Genomic DNA, 27,484 nt, shown 5'->3' on the forward strand with positions numbered 1-27,484 from the left:
CAAAACACTGCCTTGTTGGACACCCCGATCCTGATTATAATGGTCAGACAAGGTGAAACCCACTCGGACTTGAAATTGTCTGTCTGTTTAAAACGGTGATATAAAATGAGGTAAACGACCCTCAAACCCAAATCATGTTAATCCCTTAAGATGCCATGCTTCCAGGTAGTATCACAGGCTTTCTCAAGATCAAAGATATTTCATACTTCGTGTTATTTGTTTACTATAGCATTTTTAACAAAGGATTTTAGTAGTACTAAATGATCAATAGTTCTTTTCGTTTTATGAAAACTACATTGGAAATTTGTAATAAGATTATTGGTTTCCAAATACCAAACTCATCTATTATTTACCATTCGTTGCATGGTTTTGCGCACGCAACTGATTAACGAGATAGGGTGGTAATTTGAGAATCTGTATGATCCTGCCACGGTTTTGGAATGGGGACTACAATGGCATTATGCCACGAAGGATGAATATTCCCTGGCGTCCGTACTATTCATATACTTATCGAAAAGTGTCTCAACACACGATTCAGGCAAATGCTTCGATACCTGATAATGGATATTACCCTCGCTTGCTGCAGTATCACACCAGCTTGCTCAGGAGCAGTATGAAGCTCATATAATGAAAGTACTTCATTGTAATCTTCACCATCATCAAATACATTTTTTTCTTTCCCTTTTGTTTCCGATAGTTTTGAAACTTAGGAACATATTTGACAATGAAGAATGTTTGGCTTGAGTTTCGCTAGTAATTTTAACATTACTCAGGTTATGAATTGTAGGATGTCGGCGAAAATATTTTCCTGCATTCTTCCTACACTCTCTTGCTTGTTTGCATTCGGTATTAAACCCTCGTTTACGAATATGATGATTTGCAGAGGACTTAGGAATTGTTTGGTCAGCAATGCCATTAAGTTGACTCGAAAATAACTGGATGGGATCTGGTACATTCCTGAAATTATGGACAGTAGGGAAGTGGTCACTTCCACAAAGGTCACCATGTACAGAGGGTTCAAAGTTCTTGTAAACGTTTGAATATGTGAGGGACAGATCTGGGGAAAAATATGTTCCAGTAGTAGGATGTAACTTGGTGCTTGAATCTTCGTGGAATACACATTAAGTATTATCAGAAATAAAATCTTCAATAACTCTCCCCTTATTGTTTGTACTTGCACTTCCCCATAGAGAGTTATGCCCATTGAAATCGCTCATGATGATCTATGTGGATTCATACAGTTTGCACACCGGTTTTTCGATTCATACGTCAATAAACCGAAGAAAATACAGTCAGTCCTTAAAGGTAATTCGGATAGCAACAGCTTGAAGATTAGTATTTAGATGAGCAGCACTTGGAAGGACGTCCTCTCTAAATATAGTACCTGGTTATGTGTACAATATAGTACAGCCTTCTGTCCCTTTGGTGAGGTGAGGTGAAATGGGATTTAACGTCGCGTCTAAGATTATTGCACTTATATAGCGATGTGCATGCACGTGTGTGTGTGTCTGCTTGTACTAGTCCGGACTGATGCCGATTTATAGTGCTAGCTCACTGAGATACCATGCCTCAGTTTAACATGAATACCCCACTCAGACACAGGATACTGACTCCGAGCCGACCAGTCCTTGTTTTAGCCTTGTTTTAGTCCCTGCGGAGGAGAAAATGAATGGTAGGAACTGTACCGACGCAAATCATAGTTGTCGGTCTGTTTCAGATATCTCTCCCGCAGACATATTTTTGACGGCTTAAAATCTTGTGTAAATAAATGTAATTCATTAAACTTGATTTCGAGACATCTGCAATTCTTTGAATTAATGGATTGCTAATGTTCAGGTTGTAGGTGCACGAACATGAAATCTATTTCTCCCATTGCGCTGCGTTTAGCTTCTGTTCCGCCCATGGGGATTAGGAGAGACATCCGTGTCCTTCAGAGTTTGAAATCGATTGTATATCTGTAGGGTCAGGGTGGGCATTTGGTACACGATTTGAAGTTTTGAACAATCAAATTACCTTTCGTTGGCAACTATCAAATCAGGGGATAGTTTAGGTTCTGGTTCTGGCGCCGATGCTAAAGATGGCGACATGCTGATGCAATTTGAGTTGACACAGCTTCTGATGTTGATATATCATCTGTTTGTGAAGATGGACTGTACTGTACAAAGGAATAGCATTCAACAGACATGGCTGGTTTAGAAGGTATGAGTGTCACAGCTGCTGAGTAGGACACAGATGTGGTTGGAGAGACAGAAGCCATGACCAAACGCTTTGCTTCTGGGAAGGTGAAGTTTCCTTCATGTTTCATTTGTACAATCTGAAGTTGACGTTTAAACTTCGGACATGACTTCGAGGGAGCAACATGGTCACCAGTGCAGTTTGCAAAATGAGGACTTTTTGTACATTTAGAATGTGTATTGTGGCCATCTTCTCCACATTGATGACATATCTTGCGATGGTTGTATTAATGTGCACCGTGTCCGAACTACTGGCGTTTGTAACATGGAAGTGTTTGGAATGTACATGAATCCACTTGGATGTTAAAATATCGTCCTTTTATATTTATTGGACGAGTTGGCGTTGAAAATGTCATGAGATAAGTGTTTAAGTTTTGTGCGGCGAATCAAACTGAAAATGAGTAGAAAATAAATGTTTGGCAGGTTGTAAGGCTGCAGATTGTTTTGCAGTTGTACATTCAACCAGCAGGAATCACGATATATTTCTTTGGACACCCTGGACATATAAAGTACCCTACAGATGGCAAATGGTTTCAGTTTCAAAGGTACACCATCAGTGGAGGAAACCATTGAAAATCTAGACCAACTGATAGAAAACATTTATGGTATTCTGAGGAATCATCTGATGCACGTTTTTGTTTTTGTTTTTGTTTGTGTCATTTGGAAGTTTCTAAATGGTTCACCATCCCACCTCCCCACCCACCAGAGAGTGTCGTAGGGACAATGCTATAAGCAGGTGGATCTGCAACTGGCACCACAAAGTATACTGAAATGGTATACTCAAGCAGACGAAATGGTTCACCATACCACCTCCCTATCCACCAGGGTGTGTAATAGGGACAATGCTTATAAGCAGGTGGATCTTCAACTGACACCACCAAGGATACTGAAATGGTATACTCAAGCAGACGAAATGGTTCACCATCCCAGCTCCCCACCCACCAGAGAGTGTCGTAGGGACAATGCTATAAGCAGGTGGATCTCCAACTGGCACCACCAAGGATACTGAAATGGTATACTCAAGCAGACGAAATGGTTCACCATACCACCTCCCTATCCCACCAGAGAGTGTCATAGGGACAATGCTTATAAGTCAGTGGATCTCCAACTGGCACCACCAAGGATACTGAAATGGTATACTCAAGCAGACGAAATGGTTCACCATCCCAGCTCCCCACCCACCAGAGAGTGTCGTAGGGACAATGCTATAAGCAGGTGGATCTCCAACTGGCACCACCAAGGATACTGGAATGGTATACTCAAGCAGACGAAATGGTTCACCATACCACCTCCCCACCCACCAGCGAGTGTCATAGGGACAATGCTATAAGCAGGTGGATCTTCAACTGGCACCACCAAGGATACTGAAATGGTATACTCAAGCAGACGAAATGGTTCACCATACCACCTCCCTATCCACCAGGGTGTGTAATAGGGACAATGCTATAAGCCAGTGGATCTCCAACTGGTACCACCAAGGATACTGGAATGGTATACTCAAGCAGACGAATTCAGTAAATTTTAATTAGTCCACCAGACTGGCCCATGAGCCACCGCCTTCTGGGAATACGACATGAGGCATGTGAAACATTTCACAATCAAAATTCAAGATTTTTTACATACAAAATAGGGTCAAGACCTAAAAGTAAAAGTCAAATTAGAATTCATACAATTAATGCACAGTGCTCGACAGGACCAGCCGATTGATAGGATCAGGCCCATTCAACTACACGTGTAGCCGAAGTAAGGGTCTATTTGGCAAAGGAATGGAACTCCTGGAACCAGTGCCCTCAACCACCATTCTCCGCCGACACAGGGACACAACCCACGGCAAACAGATTGCCCAATTTAGGCGACCAACAATGGGGTTCTGGGGACACATTCTACACCGGGTCCTCGTGGGGTCAAGAGAGAAGTCATGATTCAAGAGAGAAGTGATGATTCAAGAGAGAAGTGATGATTCAAGAGGGAAGTGAGGTTTCAAAGGGGGGTGGGGGGTGGGATGGGGGGGTGTGGGGTGTGGAATATAAGAGGGAAGTGATGATTCAGGAGGGAAGTGAGGATTCAAAGGGGGGAGGGAGACACAAGAGGGAAGTGAGGATTCAGGAGGGAAGTGAGGATTCAAAGGGGGGAGGGGGACACAAGAGGGAAGTGATGATTCAGGAGGGAAGTGAGGTTTCAAAGGGGGGAGGGGGACACAAGAGGGAAGTGATGATTCAGGAGGGAAGTGAGGTTTCAAAGGGGGGAGGGGGACACAAGAGGGAAGTGATGATTCAGGAGGGAAGTGAGGTTTCAAAGGGGGGAGGGGGACACAAGAAGGAAGTGATGATTCAGGAGGGAAGTGAGGTTTCAAAGGGGGGAGGGGGACACAAGAGGGAAGTGATGATTCAGGAGGGAAGTGAGGATTTAAGGGGTGGCCGATGGACTAAACGGGGTTGATGATTCAAGGTCAGAAGTGATGATTCATTTCATGTGGGATGTGACACTTTAAAGTGAAATGTTACCCCACGTGGAGGAGTTAAACCCATGAGGGCGTTATAACGTAGGTTTAGTACATAATGAGAAGGAAGGAATTTGTTGTATCTACAATAATTAAAATACACTTTGTTCTTAAAGGTTTTATTATTTACATGTCAATGAAGTCATGACAAATGGTATTCAGTCGAAATATATATACAAAACAAGATTGTAGTGTGTCATGAAGCAGCAACAAAACAAACAAAAATATATTTTTCTACAACATTTCAAGTTGAGGTTAAATGAAACATGCTATGAAAGAAAGACGACTAAGCATGTTATTTTCATTTCTAAAACGGCTCCAAAATAGACCATGTCTTCAATGTGAGGTGGGACGGTCGGGTAGCCTAGTGGTTAAAGCGTTCGCTCGTCACGCCGAAGACCCGGGTTCGATTCCCGACATGGGTACAATATGTGAAGCCCATTTCTGGTGTCTCCCGCCGTGATATTGCTGGAATATTGCTAAAAGTGGCGTAAAACCATAATCACTCACTCACTTCAAACAAAGAGGGTGATATCATAAAATAACAGATGAATACAAACATACAATGAGGTATTTAGTTATGGTAATGGATAAAAAAGTTTTTTGTTTTTGTTTGCTGTTTAACTCCGCACTTGGCGTAAAACGGCGTAAAACCATACACACTCACTCACTCCATGTGAGTTGACGAACAGTTCAAGACATATGATTACACATTTTGAATATAGGAACACAAAAAAACAGGAACACACAAAACACGTTTTAGAACCGTATAATCAGGAGAAGGTTACCAAGATTACAACTTGGAATTGAGCTGTTCACGTGTTCATCATTATTTACTAAATATAATACCCTCAGTGAAGTGATCCTTAATATTTCAGGATTCATCATTTACTAAATATAATACCCTCAGTGAAGTGATCCTTAATATTTCAGGATTCTTAAACTTGGGTTCGTGTCTGCTATAAAGGCATTCACGCATCACGTCAAATAAATTGTCTACGTGTTGTCTGAATGAGTGTTGATGAGGCATGTTCAATGAGAAATGGTTTTGACTTGAACTGTTTATATCTTTACGCTTTCATAATTTGTGAATATATCTGCACTTCGGTCACCTTATTTGTTGATCTGAGTTGGCTGACCGGTTCCTGGTTATGTGCCAAAGAAAAATCAAAAGATTAGGTTGAATCTACTTTTGGCTTATTAAGCTACAGATTCCTGCAAGATGCACATCATCTACAAGTTGAATCACTTAGAAGCATACTGGGCGGTCCGGCAGCCTAGTGGCTAAAGCGTTCTCTCGTCACGCCGGAGACCTGGGTTCGATTCCCGACATGGGTACAAAGTGTGAAGCCCAATTCTTGTGTATCTCTAACGTGGAATATTGCCAAAGAGCGGCGTAAAATGTTTAAACATAACCACTCACACACTCACTCAGTCTCCGTTGTCTATCTAGTGTAAGCAGTAAATGACATAGAGAAAGCGATTAAATATCACACATGGCGATAAACAAAATCTATTAACACAATACAAAAAAAAGGCACCTGTCCGTGAATTTTTTTTCTTTTTGTGCCTGTTGTAACCAGCTTCAGCGGAAGCCCCATATAGCAACAGTCACCATAACAACCGTTGCTAGGAAAGATGACATGTGACCTGGAGAGGAACTCTGGCCCAGAAATGCTGCGCATTCGTCTGAAAACAAAGGACATATCTTTCTTATTACTGTCTTCATTTCTATCACTATGAATGCTTTGTTTTACGACTTCGTTTTAACAAGGAAATAATGAGACTTTATCACCATTTCTACTGAAAGGTATGGTAGTTTTATCATTTTGGAGGTTGTATCACGTATAACCATTTGCAACGTCACGGTTTTAGGGAAATGCCTTATTGCTATACGATGACGAGTTATTCGTGTGATATCTGCTGACAAACCTAGAAACATAATAGGCGAATCTGGGATTTGGTCCCATGACCATAGGTTTCTGGCACATCAAAGGGACGCAACTCTGCACACCAAATTGCTGCGCCTCAGACGGCTTGGCCACCTATGCTCAAGACACAGCTGTTACATAACGCCCATCAAACATCTGATCAGTTGTTCACAGCCAGGAAGATCCCCCCAGGCGTGGTACGATCTCACTTAGGCAGCGGCCATTTTATTGTCGATCACCTCCCAAAACTAGTGGTAGAGTGGAAGGTTGAGGGTTCGACCCCGTGTTAAACTGCGGTATGGTATCTCAGTGGACTAGCACTATAAATTCGGCATTAGTCCGGACTAGTACAATCAGACACACACACGCACGCACGCACGCACGCACGCACGCACGCACGCACACACACACACACACACACACACACAGAGAAGATCAATCCTAACCCGAATGTTCACGGATGGAAGATCAATGAAATTCGATTCACAGGGACATGATAGTAACGATGTTGACGACGTTTGCGCTTAAAGGTTATGTTAAGTGTGAGTATCTCACCAACTGGCGTGCAGACTTTACACGACAGGGGACATTCATCTCTGAAGAAAACACCAAGTCCGTCCCTCTCACAGTAGCCATTGGCGGCGAACAGAGGGCAGCCTTCGTCGTAATCCATACACGACCCTGAGGGGGCTGAAACATAGTCATTGACGTCAGTCGGGAAAGTGGAAGGTCAATGGTTTGCTTGTTGTTTAACGCCGCACTCAGCAATATTCCAGCTATGTATATATTAGAGTCTGGACCAGATAATCCTGTGATTGAGCATCGATCCACGCATTTTGGATACGATGATATGCATCAACCAAGTCAGCGAACCTGGCCACCCGATCCCGTTAGTCGCCTCTTACGACAAGCTTGCTAAAGACCAATCCTAACCCGGATTTTCGCGGGTGGAAGGTCAATGCAATTTTATTCTGTCCGCGTTGAAATATTGTTGTGCTGTGCTGTGGTTTGTTACAGTGTGTGGTATGTACGTGTTATGTGGTATGTGGTATGTGGTACAGTATCTGGTTCACAGTATCGTATGTGCATATGGTGTAGAATATGGTATTATTTGTGGTATATAGTATAGTTTATGAAATAGTATGTGGTGTAATATTTGGTTTGTGGTAGATAGCACATGTATTGTATGTGGTATGTAACATGTGATATACTCTGTAATGTGTGGTACATACTGTGTCATTGACGTGGTATTGCATGACGTTTGGCAGCGTTGCTTTACGTTACGTTGTTTGGCGTTGCGTTGCGTGGAGTATTGTGGTGTGGTGTGGTGTGGTGCGGTGCGGTGCGGTGCGGTGCGGTGCGGTGCGGTGCGGTGCGGTGCGGCATGATTGAGTTTGTGTCTTCACTAGATTTATGACCAAAGCTATTCTTCTTTTGTGCATTGACTAAGTATCCATGAACATATCCCTTACTATATAGGAGACTGTGATCAACAACATAAAGAAATATCCCAATTACTTGAGAAGTACTCACTTGTACTGCAGAGGTCACACGTTTTCCTGCAGAAGACGCTCATTCTAGCCGTGTCGTTCTTACACAAACCGTTGGCCTTGAGTTCAGCGCAGCCGCTACGCACATCCATGCAGTCAGGTCCTGAAACATACACACGGACATCTGTGAACGCGACCAGTGGTTCATCGCATCGTATTTAGACGAGCTATTCTGCTCATCATATGTTAATTTAACACGGATATAACCCGTTTTAGTTAATTATATAACACAACGGCATAATTCATGTGAATTTTATGAGTGTTTGTCATAGGCCTATTTCAGGGACACAATAAAGATTGAAGGTGAAGTGAAGTGGGGTGGAGTGTATGGGGTTAAACGTCATTCCAAGATTACTACATGTGTATAACTACGTGCACGCCATCTGTGTGTCAGCTTTTACTAGTCCAGGCTAAAGCCGGTTTTATAGTGTCACCCCACTGAGATAACATGCTGCAGTTTAACATGGATGACCCACTTAGATACACGCTGTGCAGAGTTGCGTCCCTTGGGCACGCCAGAAACCTAGGATTGTGGGTTCGAATCCCGGTTCGCCCCGATTATGTTTCTAGGTTTGTCAGCACCATACCCCTGCTTGTGGGTTTCACCTAACTGGTCAACGTCTGAGACCTGTATCACTTTAGCCTTTCCTCCCAGATTAAGCTAACACGCCGTGATATAACTGAAATACTGTTAAAAGCGGCGTTAAACCCAACTCACTCGAACAACCGACCCTCCATTCTATCCAAAAGGCCATGTATGTGGTCCAAAGGATTTAATTTGAAAATGTATTTGCATATTTCTATGTCCCACTGTAATCAAATCCATTTCTTGTGTAGAACCCCAAGTCCTAGTGTATCGCTGTTTTATAATTTACCGCTATATACCTAGCAATAACACTGTATTAGGATCATGTATTCACCTGGTGGAACACCTTCTGTTGTGGATGTTGCGGACGTTGTTGTTGGTGTTGTTGGAGTTGTTGGCCTGGTGGTATTCCCACATGGGACAACAGGACTCGTCCTGACCGGCCCTGGACAATAACACTTACAGTCCTTGCCCTGGAACCCCTCGCCAGGACAAGTCTTTTTTTCGCAGCCCACTAGAAAAATAAACATTATTTACTTCTTATTGTACAACTTCCCTAAATAAAAGCGACAAGCGATTCCGTCCATATCAAGAGCATGTGTTGATGAATCGTATTAATAGCGATGATACTAGATGTTCGTCAAAAGGTGTGTCCTGCCGCACCTGTCCCGCCACAACCCCGTGAAGATCCGGGTTAGAACAGGTCTTCAGCAACCCATGTTTGTCGTAAGAGCCGACTATGCATATGCTTGTCGAAAGAGGTGACTAACGAGAACGGGCGGACAGGCTCGCTGACTTGGTTGATGCATGTCATCGTATCCCAATTGCATGGATCGATTCTCATGCTATCAATGACTTGATTGTCTGGCCATGGTCCAGACTCGATTATTTACAGCCAGCCATCGTGTAGCTGGAATATTGCTGAAGTCGCCTTCTACGACAAGCATGGCTTGCTGAAGACCCTGTTAAACTGAAGCATGGTAGTCCGGACTAGAACGCACGCACGCACACACGCACGCACGCACGCACGCACGCACATACGCGATATATACTAGAAAAAAACGCACGCACGCACGCGATATATACTAGAAAAAACGCACGCACGCACGCACACACGCACACACACACACACACGTACACACACAGAGACACACAGAGAGAGAGAGAGAGAGAGAGAGAGAGAGAGAGAGAGAGAGACACACACACACATATGCACACATAGACACACACATATAGAATAAGAACTTTAGGAAGAGCTAAAAAAAATTATGATTAATTTCCGTATCAAAATATGTAGGATTGAACAATGTTCTATTTAGCCACACAAAACCAAAAACTCACTTGTGCCTGCACAGTTGTACATGAGATTCGCCAGCTTGATGTCGCGGAAACTCAAACCAAACCGCTGCCCTAGTCGGCTTTGATCTTCGGGGTTACGCGTCACAATGGTGCCGGGTCCGAAAGTCTGAAATACATATGACGGTTCATGATTGAACAATATACAAATGCATAAACAAGTCCCGACCTCTGTAAACAAAAATCCAAACGTGTTCCCCTGATGTGATGGTTTAAGCCACCTTGAGCAATATCACGTGAAGGAACCTGGGAATAGGCTCGACACGCTATACCCTTATAGGCAATCGAACCCAGGTCTACGGCGTGACGAGCAAACGCTTTAATCACAAGCCATAAGGACCTTATTTCGAGATCACAGTCACAGTAAGACCTCACACAATAGGGCCACGCATACCCTTGGGCATTTTTTACCAAGTTTACGTTGTGATTGAAAAAAACCCATTTATTTATTTTTTAAAATGAACTTTGCTGACCCCATATTTGTGTTGTGTACCAATTATTTGATGTCCCGATGTAGTATATTAAAACAACAATCGGTCATTCCACTTTACTTACAGACTCAAAAACCAAACTAACTGTGATCATGTTTAAAAATGGACCCCACATAAATTTCCATCACTGGATAAAAATAATTTACAATATTTGCATTCCATTGCACAAGTCATAATTCAAATTCTGGTGATTTTCTTTTTCCGTCACAGGCAACAGCAATGATGTGTTCACAGTTTATTAGACGACTTCGAGAAAATAATTTGAATAACGAGAAACTGATCGAAACAACGGAACAAAACTCAAAGAAGCGAGAAAATAATTGAAATGACGAAAATATAATCGAAGTATCGAGAATAAATTCGAAATTTAGAACAAAATAAACAAAAAGATGAAATAAAAGAAATTACATGTATGCTACCACAGTGGCACCATGTACAGGCTTTCGTAGGACACGACTGTTATAACGATCGTGGTATTGTCGTCGTAAGTTGATACCTACGTTCCCAGAGTAGTGCATTATGCTGTCGTAATCATACTCGACACCGCGGTCGTTGACGAGCGCTTGTGCCACTTTTCCAAATTGTGACCTCCAGTTGACGGGGATTTGGTCGAAATTGATGGTAACGAAATCATCCCTGTCGGGTCTCGCCTGCTCGTGGAACCATCCAATGGCATGGCCGAATTCGTGCACGACTATACCTTTCTGAATAAAATACAAGACAGATGATATGAGTACGACTACACGTGGTGTAAATTACCTGGACCAGGCAAGCCAGTGGTTGATAGAGTGAGCATGCGTTAAAGTGACGAAGTAAGCAGGCGACAGCTGGGAGTTGAAATGAAACCCAGACGGAGGAATAGTTGCTCACATTATTAAACTCTGATTTGCCTTGTTCATATTCGATTTAAATACAGGCATTTATGATACAGTTATAGCCGGATACATAGCTTGCTATGATATAATAGTGAGCCCCTGTCTTCCTTCTCCACACACACACCCTCAGACAGACAGGCAAACAGACAGACACAGACACACACCCTCAGACAGACAGACAGACACACACACAGACAGACACACTTATACAAACAGACACACACAAACACAGACACATACACACACAGACACACATACACACAAACACAAACACACATACACAGACACAGAGAGACTCACACACAGGCACACACAGACGCACATATACACAGAGAGAGACACAGACACATACAGACACACGCACAGACACACACAGAGTCACTCACACACAAACACACACACAGACACACGTACACACGCACGCACGCTACACACGCACACGCACACACACACACACAGACACACACACACCCTCAGACAGACTGGCAAACAGACAGACACAGACACACACCCTCAGACAGACAGACAGACACACACAGACAGACAGACAGACAGACAGACAGACACACTTATACAAACAGACACACACAAACACAGACACATACAGGCACACAGACATACACACACAGACACACATACACACAAACACAAACACACATACACAGACACAGAGAGACTCACACACAGGCACACACAGACGCACATATACACAGAGAGAGACACAGACACATACAGACACACGCACAGACACACACAGAGTCACTCACACACAAACACACACACAGACACACGCACACACGCACGCACGCACGCTACACACGCACACGCACGCACACACGCACGCACACACACACACACACGCTTACCCTACGACAGTTGGGTGCCAAGGCCAGGTCTTGAATTCCTCCCGTTCTCCCTAGCCTGGAGTAGCATCTGTGTTCAGAAAAAGACAAAGATTATGTTTTCAGTGTTTTTCAGTGACTTTCTTTTATTAGACTGTATTGACACTAGGAAGACGATAAATACTCCAGCGCCTTAGCAGACGCTCAGAACAATCGAACCATCACCTGGACCTTGTATTACTGAACTCGACTTACCCCCCGCCGTTGCGGACACGAATACGACTAGGTTCTGTACTGCTTCTCCTGAACTTAAGACACGTATAGTTCTGCCATTCCGCTAGTGCTTCAGCTATTACCACTCGGTCCGCGTCAGCTGAAAACGAAAGCGTAACTAGAACTGACAGTGTGCGTTGGAATATCATCCAACAAAACACAAGGAAATAAACGCTCAGTTCCGTTCTATTTTCAACATGTTTTGTGACACACCACTGACAAAAATGATGCCCGATGCAATTCCCTATTTTGACTTGTACCATATGTTCCTGGTTTATTTTCAGGTGAACAATTGACTTGCATTTGCAAGTGTGTGTGACGGGTGCCACCGGTGGGACAGGATACGACCACTTTTTCGCAAACACATTGTAGTCCCGAGCCTAATATATAACACTCAGTCTCTCAATGAGATAGGAAAAGTGTAAGTAAGGGTCGGCATTCAGTCCAACTGATAGTTTGTTGCAAAAGTACAACATCAATTATTCGCTGTTTGATGTTTGATGACCTCACGGTTTGATGACGTCACAAGTGACGCCATTGATATTTATAAATATTTTCAATATCTGACATTCTCTTGCTGTAGAGTTACAAGTTGGTTGGTTGGTTGGTTGGTTTGTTGTTTAACGCCGCACTCAGCAATATTCCAGCTATATGACAGCGGTCTGTAAATAATCGAGTCCGGACCAGACAATCCAGTGATTGATATCATGAGCATCAATCCACGCAATTGGGATCGATGACATGCATCAACCAAGTCAGCGAGCCTGACCACCCGATCCCGTTAGTCGCCTTTTACGACAAGCATTGTCACCTTTTGAGTTACAAGTATATCCCGTAGCAGAGCATTGGCTCCGCTGATAGATTAGACTACTTCATGGCTAGGTAGATACCGAAAAGCGGACTATTGAGGAATATCGGGTTATATAACTCACAGAAATCAGCATCTTCGATTTCATAGTAGACGTTACAGTTTTCCCAGAGCTGTCGGTCACTGGAGGTAGCTTTCCTCCTCACTCGGGATCTTTTATTCCTGAAATAGTGAGTGAGTGAGTGAGTATGGTTTTACGCCGCTTTTAGCAATATTCCAGCAATATCACGGCGGGGGTCACCAGAAATGGGCTTCACACATTGTACCCATGTCGGGTATTCCTGAAATAACAATACGCGAAAAAAAGAAATATGAATCATATTTCCTTCGTTAATGTCAGCGTCTAGTTTCACAGATAAAAGAAAACTATATATTACACCATCTGGACCCAATGTGTGCTTTCTGAACAATACAGGTAGAAGTTTGATGATCCGTGCAAAAATGTTATATTTGCTAAAATGATCTTGGGAATCACAAGTATCAGTGTTTCTTAATAAGGTGTACTACTACTACTACTACTACTACTACTACTACTACTACTAGTAGTAATTGTGAACTCATGTAGGAAAATATACTCCGGTCTAGTGAATAGTGCGTCTGCCCGAGGAGCGGAATATCGGGGTTTAATTCCCGGTCGCGAGGGAGGGTACTTGTTGTTACCCTGCCTGTCGTTAGGCATTAAGGAGATGAAAGAGGACTGGTCGGCTCTTAGTCAGTGAACTCCCTTAGGAAAGTAGACCGCCTCCCTAATCTAGTCAATAGAGCGTCTGTCCGGAGAGCAGAAGTTTGGGGGTTCGATTTCCGGTCGTGTCATACCAAAATACCAAAAGAGGGTACTTGTTGTTACCCTGCCTTGCCTGTCGCTCGGTATTAAGGAGATAAAAGAGGAATGGTCAATACACTGTGTCTGAAAGGGGTATCCATTTTAAACTTCGGTATGGTACACTCAGACACAGTGTACTGACTCCGAGCTGACGCGTACTAGTTTTAGCCCTTAATGCCGAACGCAGGGTAACAACAAGTACCATATTTTAACTTCTTTTGGTAGAACGCGGGCGGCGTCGCATCCCGACCTTCCGCTCTACGGGAAGACGCTCTACCACTAGACCACTGAGGCGGCCCCACTCCTATCATATATTGGAAAGACGAGTGATCACAATTGTTTATAACACAATCAACCACTGCACTTTATGTAACAATCAGGCCATTGGTGATGTATTTCATTTTGTATTTTAATTAATTTTAATTCCATCTGACAGCTGTTGGTACCATTAAACTCCCCTGTCCTTCCATCAATGTATAAACGTATCCCTTTTTATCCTAGCCTTTACAATCTAAATATCACATCTTAATGAAGAAACATTTAATAAATATAATAAATATGCTGTTCTGTTCGGAAAATATGTACTTGTCGACCGCCTCCGTGGCCTAGTGTTAGAGCGTCCGCCCGGAGAGCGGAAGGTCCGGGGTTCGATGCCCGGCCGCGTCATACCATAGGACGTTAAAAGATGGCACTTCTTGTTACCCTGTCTGGCGCTCGGAGTCAGTATACTGTGTCTGAGTGGGGTATTCATGTTAAACATGGTAACTCAGTGGGCTAGCACTATAAATCGATATCAGTCCGGACTAGTACAAGCACACACACACACACACACACACACACACATAGACACACACACACGCTATAGAAGTGCAATAATCTTAAACGCGACGTTAAACCCCACTTCACCTCACCTATGAACTTGTCGCTTTGCAAAATATTTCATTCAGTTGAATGTCTGATAGTGTGGAGTAAAATCTAACAAAATCTTGAGTAGTAAATTACACGCCTTTCAGGCACGCTTTCCGCGTCATGTTGCCCGACCCAGCGTACTGCCTGTGCCCCCTGTTGTAGATATCCCTATGCGTAATGGCCATTATTTCAGTTTCGGCCATTTTGCCAATGTGGCACTTTCTGGCACAATATACCAGCTTTTCGCCAGCCCATGGCACATTCGTCTGTGCTCTCCAATTCCCGTAAGCAGCAAGAGTGAGTTGGGTTTAACGCCGCTTTAATCAGTATACCAGTTATATCACGGCGTGTCAGCTTAATGTGGGAGGAAAGCCCGAGGTGATACAGGTCTCAGGCGTTTACCATTTTGGGGAAACCCACGAGCACGGGTATGGTGCTGATAAACCTAGAAACATAATCGGGGCGAACCGGGATTCGAACCAACAATCATAGGTGTTTCTTCACAGCGAATTGCATCACCTTGGGCCACCCGTGCTCCCGTTAACAGCAAGAAGACTCGTCCCACATCAGAAAGCGCGTATACCAACCTATATATACATGTACATACGTGTACTGATCCCTCCTTGATATATCAGTATCATTCTATAAATATAGCACAGTGACAGTCTCAATTGCGTCTCTGTACTTAATAACAAGTGGTTGTGAATGAGCAAAATTACGAAACGAATGATGTAACCTCTCAATGCAAAGGCGGATGCAGCATATCAAGATTCCTATTTATTAGCTACATGTATGTCTCCATGTGAGAAGGCGGAAGCAAGTTGATAAAATGACTACGGCAGGGGCAGGAGTCACCGTTCGGCTTGTCCCGGAATGACACGAGGGATCACGAATGATGACGACAGATACTGACGCCATCATTCGTGATACGGCTATCTCGGAACACCCTAGCAACCCTCTGGGCGGTGGGGTAGCCTAGTGGTTAAAGAGTGCGCTTGTTATGTCAAATACCTAGGTTCCATTCCCCACATGGGTACAGTATGTGAATCCCGCCTTGATATTGCTGGAATAGTTCTAAAAGCGGTGTAAAACCGCACTCATTCTCTCACAAATGTGGCCTCGTGCCTCCCTAGGCTTTACCCGGAAGGAAAGGGGAGAATATAGTGCCCTCTATGTCAGATAGTGCCAAATTGTCTGGAGTGAATATTTGTATTCACAATCTGTACATAACATTGACATCAGCTCCCTAGAATTTAATTTCAAGGGGAAGTTTAAGGACGATGGGTGTGTTTAGGCGTAATACTTCCGTTGAGCATTGTTGACAGTGGTTCGATGAATCTAGACTGGCTCTAGGCTCATAGTTTGCTGTTTAAGTGACAAGACCGGCAGGTTAGCCGCCATGCACCAGAACAGCCCGTGGTCGGTATTACTTTGTGTTAACTGCCATGTCACTGAAGACGGCAAACAAGGAAAATAGATGTGATCAGAAGCCAGGTGCCAGGTTTACGTTGTCAATGACTATGGATGACGTGGGTGTCGTCCATCTTTGGTTGGTTGGTTGGTTGGTTTGTTGTTTAATGCCGCACTCAGCAATATTCCAGCAATATGACGGCGGTCTGTAGACAATCCAGTGATTGATATGATGAGCATCACGCAATCCGGATCGATGACATGCATCAACCAAGTCCGCGAGCCTGCCCACCTGATCCCGTTAGTCGCCTCTTACGACAAGCATATTCATGGGTTGTTGAAGACCTATTCTACCCCGGATCTTCACGGGTCCGTCTATCCTTGGTATACCTACCCGTATTTTGCCAGTTCCTTCAGTGTTAGGAGAATATCCAGCTCCACCATCACCATCATCTCCCCGTCGCCCATGTCGTGAATCAGATCAAACATTTCATCTAAAAAAGGAAATTGTTTTTATTTATTAATGTTATCACGTCAAACAGCGGGCAGACCAATTTAGCCTACATTTCCATCGGAAGATGTTTATTTGTGTCAAAGGCTTGTCACATACCTGTGATTTAAAGACAACAGTTTGAAGTAATTCATTGTGTCTTAAATGTTAAACAAATTAATAACAAAAGCTAGTGTTGTATGACACAAGTCAAATTATATTTACATTTTTGTTTAAATTGAAATTGAAAAGTTGCTTTAAAAGCCTAGTTCAGACGCCATAACCAACGAATCTCCAGTGACGTAGGATCATATGTTTTCGGACGGCCATGTTTATCCCGAGTACTCCCGCTATAACCAGGGTTGTGGCGCTACACAGACAATGTAAAAAATCAGGCGGTGGCTTGATTTTAAGATGAAGTTGTCTTTTGTAAGTGAATGAGATGTTTTACGTTGTTCTTGTGATTATCACGACACTTTCGAATGTTTCTTAAGCGTCCGAAAACCCATAACACGGGTATACTATAATGATTAGGAGTCACACACATATACACACACATACACACACACACATACACATACACATACACACATACATACACATACACACACACATGCATACACAAATACACACAAATACACATACGAACATACACACATACAAACATTTACACAAATAAACACATACACACACATACATACAAACATACACACATACACTCACACAAACAAACACACATACAAACAGACATACATGCATACATGCATGCATACATGCATGCATACATACACACACACACACACACACACACACACATACATACATACATACATACATACATACACACGCACATACACAGACACATACACACACATACACACATACATACACACACATACACACACGCGTACATACATACAAACACACATACACACATACAAACATACAAAGAAACACATATACACACTTAAACACACATACACATATACAAACACACATACACAAACATACACACATACACACATACGAACAAACACATACACACACATACACACACACAAACACACACACAAACACACACGTACACACACATACACACATACAAACACACATACACAAACATACACACATACAAACATACAAACAAACACATAGACACACATACACACACACACGTACACACACATACACACACACACTCACGTACACACACACGTACACACATACACACACGTACACACACACTCACGTACAAACACACACACACACACGTACACACACACACGTACGTACACACACACACACACACACACACACACACACACACACACACACACACACACACACACACACACACACACACCCTTGTTGGTTGTTGAGATAACCGGAAGGAGAGAGGCTTGTGGCGTTGCCTCCTCTAACGCTACAATGTTTCCGGTTTACTTCCGACGGACGAGGATCAAAGGTCAGCCCAGCTGTCCTCATTGACACTAAACGCTCTCCTAAGGTCATGCCATCACAATGACTTAAATGCACACTCATGTACGTCCCACTCATTGTGCATAATGACAAACTACTACAATGATACAGCTAGAAAGGATACATGTGAAACTACCAACGATTTCAGGATATGCAGGATATTTCGTGAACACCCGACTTCATCACTGATTTGCATTATTTTATTTCTTCATATCTTTCCCCCCACTATTTTGTCTCTTACGCCTAATGGATCTGTTTCCCTGGATAATCGAGACCGGTTATTCTTTGGCGTTGACGTTGACATTGACGTTGACTTTGCTTACAGTGCTACAGCAATACGAATAGGTATATAGGTTTTATGTGATAAGACACAATGGACTGTGAGGTCAATGAGAGAATCCTGTGTAAGCTGTGTGTAGCAGGGCGTGGAGTCATCCCACAGATGACATCCTCACCTTGTCAGCTTGCTGACGGGGTTAACCTCTTTGGTCATGTGGACAAGGCGTCCGACATCTGATCAGAAAGTCCGTGGTTCGAATCCCATCACGGGACTCGGAAATTTTATGGCCGCTACATGTGGTTTACTATTTAAGGATTGAATGCTGTCATCGAGCGGACTTTCCAAGTGCCGTGGAATTACAGAAAGAGGCTTACATTACTGTGTTATTATTCACTTCAAGGGATTTTACTCGTACATGTATTAGTTAAAACATGTGCTGAAAGAGAATTACATAGATGTATTTACGTCACGTGGGTGTAGATGTTCCAGTCGTCGGTATCGATCGATGGCTTCCTTTGATTTGAAAGGTTCCTTTGATTTGAACATTGAGATAAAGCAGTGCGAATGTCTCAACCTCTGACTAAAGAAAAGTCGTTTATGGCTGTTGAACCTATCAATTTTATATACGTGTGATATACAAGTAGAGTGATGTTAGCAAAGTTGGTTGGTTGGTTGGTTTGTTGTTTAACGCCGCACTCAGCAATATTCCAGCTATATGACGGTGGTCTGTAAGTAATCGAGTCTGGACCAGACAATCCAGTGATTGACATCATGAGCATCGATCCACGCAATTCGGATTGATGACATGCATCAACCAAGTCAGCGAGCCTGACCACCCGATCCCGTTAGTCGCCTTTTACGACAAGCATAGTCGCCTTATATGGCAAGGATGGATTGCTGAAGACCTATTCTACCCCGGATCTTCACGGGTCTGTTAGCAAAGACTCTACTCACGTGAAACAGCTGACTCCATGATGATTTCGTCGATAGTCTTGCCATCGTTATCAGCTGGTGCTGCATCACACACCTGAAGACGAAGCGGAAATACAAATTAAGTCTAGCAAACGAAAAAAATATGTTGTCGTTAATCCATTTGAGAAACATACCGACATGTTGTATAACTTGACACCACACATATGTATTCAGTACACATGGATCGTTAAATGGTGTATGATACACATATGATACACATATGCCCCCACCACATACACACACACACGCACACACACGTACACATACCCCTCTGTCTCACACACAAGGACACACACGGACACATACACACAACCCCTCTGTCTCACACACACGGACACATACACACAACCCCTCTGTCTCACACACACGTACATATACACACAACCACTGTCTCCCACACACGTACACATTCACACAACCACTCTGTCTCACAAACACGGACACACACACACAACCCCTCTGTCTCACACACACGGACACATACACACAACCCCTCTGTCTCACACACACGGACACATACACAAAACCCCTCTGTCTCACACACACGGACACATACACAAAACCCCTCTGTCTCACACACACGGACACATTCACACAACCACTCTGTCGCACACACGCGGACACATACACACAACCCCTCTGTCTCACACACACGGACACATACACACAACCCCTCTGTCTCACACACACGGACACATACACAAAACCCCTCTGTCTCACACACACGGACACATACACAAAACCCCTCTGTCTCACACACACGGACACATTCACACAACCACTCTGTCGCACACACGCGGACACATACACACAACCCCTCTGTCTCACACACACGGACACATACACACAACCCCTCTGTCTCACACACACGGACACATACACAAAACCCCTCTGTCTCACACACACGGACACATACACAAAACCCCTCTGTCTCACACACACGTACATATACACACAACACTTCTGTCTCACACACACACGGACACACACACACGTACACGTACACACAACCCCTCTGTCTCACACACACACGGACACACACGGACACATACACACAACCCCTCTCTCACACACACACACACGGACACACACGTACACATACACACAACTCCTCTCTCACACACACACGGACACACACGTACACATACACACCCCCCCTCTGTCTCACACACACGGACACACACGTACACATACACACAACCCCTCTGTCTCTCACACACGTACACACACGTACACATACACACAACCCCTCTGTCTCACACACACGGACACACACGTACACATACACACAACCCCTCTGTCACACACACGGACACACACGGACACATGAAATATATTGTTAAATGATACCGTATTGTCCAAACTGTAACTAACACGTCCCCCTATTCCGTTGTTTGGGGGTAAATATGAGATACGCCCTCAATATACTTTCATTTCAATGAATCAATAGACATAACTGTTTTCTCTTTTTCTGTTTGAGGTGTGCATTCACAACTCAAACATTGCACATGTTTATTCGTCATCCAGCTCTATCAGTGCAGGTTTCAACACAATACAAACAAGGAATGTATACTATTTACAATGTAAATAATGCAGCAATGCAGTCTTCTCTCTCTCTCTCTCTCTCTCTCTCTCTCTCTCTCTCTCTCTCTCTCTCTCTCTCTCTCTCTCTCTCTCTCTTTGTGTATGTGTGTGTATGTATGTGTATGTGTGTATATATGTGTATGTGTGTATGTGTGTGTGTTGAATATGCTACCTGTGTATTTGTATTTTGTTTATCTGGGTATGGACCCAATATTATGTGTACTTAGAAACCAACCATTTCATACTCCACGGGTGGGTGGGGAGGTGGATTTTATCGGAAAAGGTCATTTGTCCCAGAAAAAGTCTTGAAAAAATGTGTGCTACAAGCTGTTTTAAATAAAAGACATTGTCTGCCACAAAATCACATTGTTGCAACATGTTTTCTTAACAAAATCAAGTTCAATTCACAAAATATCGGGTTTTTGCAGCTTTAGCTGAGAAATATCTAATATCCATACAAAATACCAGCCCTCCACACACACACACACCCCTCCTTACTCCAGACACACACACACACACAACCCCCGCACCCCGCACCCAGAATATCCAATGGTCGGTCATTTAAGGGAATGAACACACAATATTTCTAAATGGCATTGTGTGTCCATAGCTTTCGGCCATGGGAGCCGTGCCATTTTACGCTTGTCATAGGGGCACACAAAGTACGTGATCTAGACTACCAGATGTCGGACTTTCATTTTGTTGAAGCCTCGGTGGCTGTGTGGGTGTTAGATCGCTGACTTTGTGTGCTGGCAATTTGGTGCCTCACTCTGGCAGTGTGCGTCCGAATCCCGGACGGGACTCAACCCCCCAAAAGTACGAGAATCTGCACTTTACTCAGAAAGTGTTATCCAAAATATCGCATGTGTTACACTTACGGGAAGTTGAGGAGTTGTTTAACCAAGTCGCCACGTGATTTGGTGTGTTCACAATCAGGAAATGGATGATGTCCATGTGATCATAATTATAAATAATTTAACAATTTCTGTTATCAATAAATGCGTTTGATCACTTTTATCTTCACCATTAGGTACAACACTTAAACATCTGGCGCTACAGTAAGATCAAAATACATTCAGAAATACATATAGTTTAATGGTGTTTCTGAGCCCAGTTTTCATATGTTGCAACTGAAATCCAATACGCCGAAGCAACGAGTCAGTTCATTTGTCATAAATAAATCATGATTGTGCACAAAAGTGTAGCTCACCTTTCTAATCCTAAAGGAACGAAAAAAAAATAGTCTTACCCGATACGATACAAGCACCAGCAGAATAGCCACAATCTTCATTTATCAATACATGCGTATGATCACACTTACTTTTGCCTTGGGTACAATATACTTAAACATCTGACGCTATAGTGAGACAACAGCTAGGAGGTGCGAGGTCACCACATCCTGAATGACTATCTCTGTACCTGGCACATCCTGGGGTTCCGGTGTAGCGTTTAACACTTGGCGGTCATTGTGTTAAAGATGAATAATATAGCGAAGAAAACACGATGTTCCTTGAGATTTAGTATGCTTGTAAATGTTTTCACAAACCGACTGATATTCAGTATTAGCAAATAGAGATATATTCATGTCATATAGCCGTCAACGAAATTAATCCTTCAATAGAAAAGGCATTTCTTATGACCGGTGTTGATGAAATAAGACTGAACGTTGCATGCAGATGGATGGATATCAGATACACCTACAATCAACTGTATGGTTGGATGAAAAAGTTATATACTAAAGCCAAGACATATAGACGTATCAAAACTTGAAACACTAACGACCAGACATCTGGACGTACCAAAACCTGACATACTGACGCTCAATAATACAGATGTGTCAAAACCTGATATATTAACTTTCAACCCCAAAGACGTATCCAAACTTCGGGATATGAGGACTACCAACCATATGGATATATGAAAACCTGATACACTGACGCCCAACAACATGGGTGTATCTGATGTATCGAAACCAGTTATGTGAACATCTGATACGTAAATGTATATGATAACGTAAAACCATACATACGGGTGTTTCAAAGCCTGTTGCCAAATTATGTGACATTGTATCTGCACCAACTTCATATACTTGATTACAAAAAGAGACACAACAGACATACTTGATTACAAACGGGGACACAACAGATATACTTGATTACAAACGGAGACACAACAGATATACTTCATTACAAACGGAGACACAACAGATATACTTGATTACAAACGGAGACACAACAGATATACTTGATTACGAACGGAGACACAACAGATATACTTGATTACAAACGGAGACACAACAGACATACTTGATTACAAATGGAGACACAACAGACATACTTGATTACAAACGGAGACACAACAGATATACTTCATTACAAACGGAGACACAACAGATATACTTGATTACAAATGGAGACACAACAGATATACTTGATTACAAATGGAGACACAACATATATACTTGATAACAAATGGAGACACAACAGATATACTTGATTACAAACGGAGACACAACAGATATACTTGATAACAAACGGAGACACAACAGATATACTTCATTACAAACGGAGACACAACAGATATACTTGATTACAAACGGAGACACAACAGATATACTTCATTACAAACGGAGACACAACAGATATACTTGATTACAAACGGAGACACAACAGACATACTTGATTACAAATGGAGACACAACAGACATACTTGATTACAAACGGAGACACAACAGATATACTTGATTACAAACGGAGACACAACAGATATACTTGATTACAAATGGAGACACAACAGATATACTTGATTACAAATGGAGACACAACATATATACTTGATAACAAATGGAGACACAACAGATATACTTGATTACAAACGGAGACACAACAGATATACTTGATAACAAACGGAGACACAACAGATATACTTGATTACAAACGGAGCCCAGGCAAGGGAGAAACAATCAAATTAAGATTCACAAGTCATATTTGGATGTATTCAACCCGGCCCTTATATACACACGACCCTGTCATATGCAAACTTTATACCAGTGCACACAGATTGGTGAATGTGTAAATATATAGGGTAACGTTCATAAGAACAAGCGATTAGATCTTCCAAGTATAAATCAAAATAAATAAAAAAAGCATCAGAAATGTATAGTTTAATAATGTTTGTGTGCCCAGTTTTCAAATGTTGCAACTGAAATCCAATACGCTGAAACAACGAGTCAATTTAATTGTCATAAATAATGAATGATTTTACACAACAGTGTAGCTCACTTTTCTAATCCTAAAGGAGCCGAAAAGGAAATATTCTTACCCGATAAGATAAAAACACAAGAAGTATAGCCACAATCTTCATTTTCAATCCTTCCTTGCAATCGCTGTACATTTGCGTCTGAACCCTGGCTCAGACTAACTGCTGTCAGTTTATATGTATCGTGAATAACTGCTCCGTGTATCTTCTCATGGAAATTACTTCCCTGTACTAAATATGTTATGGTGAAACATTTCCTGTGAAGTATGAGTGCGTATAGTTGTCCCATTTATTACTCTATATAGGCAGATGTGTGATTCACAACCACTGTTGATATTGCGTTCGATTGATATGTGTCACATGTTCTTCCGGATAGACGATGACGCACTGTATCGAATGGGTAGTGTTCTATGCAATCCTCGACATTCATTCCAGTTAAATCACGTTTACATAAAAAACGACGTTAATATTTTTTACGTCATGGAGATATAAAGATAAAACTCGGTGAGCACACAGCGCCAATGCTGGTACGTTAACGTTATTTACGTTTATGCATGTGTCTCTATACACCCAAGTCAGTTCCTATAAATAAATAAGTCATCTTTAAATACTTCACAGTGAGCTTAATTAATCGGTATCACACACACACATACACGCACGCACGCACGCACGCACGCACGCACGCACGCACGCACGCACGCACGCACGCACGCACACACAAAAGAAAAAGAAGTGAAATCAGTGACATCGTTCAGTGCAATAATGAAACCCAATCGCACCTATTTTATTATCTGTGAATCACGAATCAGTAGTCCGCTACTGGGTTAGGCCGAACATTTTTCTGCTTTTGAGGACGGAAGGTTATGGTTAGTAAAGCCATGGAAAAATCCCTTGCAATTCATGTCACTGATAGAACTAAGGGAGCTGGGTATGGTGAATGTTTGTTTGTTTATGTTATTTTGATTTGGTAGATTATTGTGTTTTTAGATGGGTGTTATTAGTTCCGTTTTGATTATGAATACGCTTAAGGCCTTGAAGTTTTCTAGTTTGTTTTGTGGGTTTAGTATTGCTTCTAGAGTGAGAGCCTTGTTTAGATTGAGGGTGGTTTGTAATGCGGTTCGATGTGTTAGGTAGTGTGTGCAGTTGATGAGTGCGTGTTCTGGGGTTTCTAGTTGTTTGCAGTTAGGGCAGTTACCTGTAGTGTGTTTTTTAAAAAAAATTTAGGTGGTTATTTAGGTTGATGTGTCCTGTTTTGAGTTTAGTGATTACTCTGTCGATTTTTTTGGATATTTTTGGTTTGGTTAGTGGTTTGCTGAGTACTTTTTTTATTTGGCTATTTGAGTTTAGATACAGGTAATGCCATTTTTTGGTGATTTTTTGCTTGTTATACGCTTTTAATTTCTGATTTTGAGATGGGTAAGTTTAAGCTTATTTCTGGGATTTTAAGGGATAGTTTAGCTGCTTTATCGGCATTTTCATTACCGTATATTCCTACGTGGGCGGGTATTCACAAGAAGGTTATTTATTTGCCTGCCTTAGTTAGGTCGTTGGAGCTTTTAAGTATTTGATTTATTAATTTAGGTCGGTTTTTGGTATTTTTGTTTTGGAGGGCTTGCAGTCCACTTAGGGAGTCGGTAAGTATTAGGATTTTTTTGTGGATTTTGGATTCTTGATTATAGAGGGCTGAGGCAATGCGTGAACCCGTAACACGTATCTATACCTACGGAAAAGAAACCGTGCTTCATAAAAGTTGCGTTAGTGTAAATGTAATGCTATTGAAAATAACAACATACGGTTTGATCATTTTTCAGATCAATGTGTTATCAAAACAGATTCATTGACAAAAACTGAGCTGGACGAAGGGGCCAGAAGCTACAATACTCCTTTCCACCAATAACAACTGGCGACAAAGAAAACTACAAGAAGCCATTGACATCAGGAGACACCAGCCAGCCATGAACCGTGACCAGGGAACCTTTTGCGTTGTGCTTGGGACTTATGGCTTTCATTTAATTGTCTTTGCTAATTATTCAGCTGGCTTCCATTTGTCCATTGCTATTTTACATTGCTGTTGGCTTTCTTTTATCAAATGTAGTATCTGATATTATCAGTAATCATTGCTGAAGGAAACATTAGAAAAATGTCAAGGCAAGAACCAATATAGGATGGTTTGATAAGGAAGGCCAAGGACAAAGACGAAACAGTGTGTAATTGTAAGTTGCTATTTTACATTGCTGTTGGCTATCAGTTCTAATTACCCCCTGCCTTCCTTTTGCCGTGAAGATTCCGGGGTAGAATAGGTCTTCAGCAACCCATGCTTGCTGTAAAAGGCGACTATGCTTGTCGTAAAACGGCGACTAACGGGATTGGGTGGTCAGGCTCGCTGACTTGGTTGATGCATGTCATCGGTCCAAATTTTGGGGATCGATGCTCATGATATTAATCACTGGATTGTCTGGTCCAGACTGGTTTATTTACAGACCGCCGTCATATAGCTGGAATATTGCTGAGTGCGGCGTTAAAAAACAAACCAACCAAACCTTTTGCCCATTGCTTTTTGCAATCAATGATAATTTGACTCCTGGCGAATCCATTGCTAATCACCTATCAGCGCTAATTAACTGTTGGCTTTCCACCTTTGTTATCTCATTACTTTGGTTGTTCTAACAGGTACATATATATGCTCTCGGCTTCCTAGCATTCATTCACTTGACGAAGGAATAAGTATTTACTCCGAAACGTTGTGGTCCTCATAAGAAAGAAGTTGATGCTG

The 27,484-nt window shown here is 42.4% G+C and overlaps 2 protein-coding genes across 3 annotated transcripts; one reads left to right on the forward strand and one right to left on the reverse strand.

The window, feature by feature from the left end:
- The first annotated feature begins 4,274 nt into the window (after positions 1-4,274).
- LOC139455115 (uncharacterized) lies at positions 4,275-4,673 on the forward strand. The gene has a single exon (XM_071236682.1). It carries the CDS (start codon positions 4,275-4,277, stop codon positions 4,671-4,673), a length of 399 nt encoding a protein of 132 aa, XP_071092783.1.
- Positions 4,674-5,622: 949 nt separating this feature from the next.
- LOC139455827 (protein SpAN-like) lies at positions 5,623-24,950 on the reverse strand. 2 transcript variants are annotated; one of them, XM_071237378.1, is made up of 12 exons: positions 24,775-24,950; positions 19,852-19,924; positions 17,043-17,142; positions 13,571-13,668; positions 12,621-12,738; positions 12,390-12,456; positions 11,149-11,352; positions 10,143-10,266; positions 9,136-9,315; positions 8,199-8,318; positions 7,221-7,355; positions 5,623-6,423 (listed from the first exon to the last, which is right to left on the reverse strand). In XM_071237378.1, the coding sequence occupies exons 1-12, from the start codon at positions 24,844-24,846 to the stop codon at positions 6,320-6,322; spliced, it is 1,395 nt and encodes a 464-aa protein (XP_071093479.1). In that variant the 5' UTR covers positions 24,847-24,950; the 3' UTR covers positions 5,623-6,319. The 2 variants fall into 2 exon arrangements, with proteins under 2 accessions (XP_071093479.1, XP_071093480.1); XM_071237379.1 differs by lacking the exon at positions 24,775-24,950 and adding an exon at positions 22,703-22,774.
- Positions 24,951-27,484: the final 2,534 nt, after the last annotated feature.

This window comes from Haliotis cracherodii, unplaced genomic scaffold, assembly GCF_022045235.1.
Source record: "Haliotis cracherodii isolate W230 unplaced genomic scaffold, xgHalCrac1.p SCAF_11, whole genome shotgun sequence".
Lineage (NCBI taxonomy): Eukaryota > Metazoa > Mollusca > Gastropoda > Lepetellida > Haliotidae > Haliotis > Haliotis cracherodii.

Coding starts and splice junctions, on each gene's coding strand:
- LOC139455827 (XM_071237378.1), bottom strand. CDS start 24,846: ATGTACAGCGATTGCAAGGAAGGATTGAAAATGAAGATTGTGGCTATA. Junction 17,143..19,851: donor CATGGAGTCAGCTGTTTCAC/GTGAGTAGAGTC, acceptor TTCCTTTTTTAG/ATGAAATGTTTGATCTGATT. Junction 13,669..17,042: donor AAGGAACTGGCAAAATACGG/GTAGGTATACCA, acceptor TCACTATTTCAG/GAATAAAAGATCCCGAGTGA.
- LOC139455115 (XM_071236682.1), top strand. CDS start 4,275: ATGATTCAGGAGGGAAGTGAGGATTCAAAGGGGGGAGGGAGACACAAG.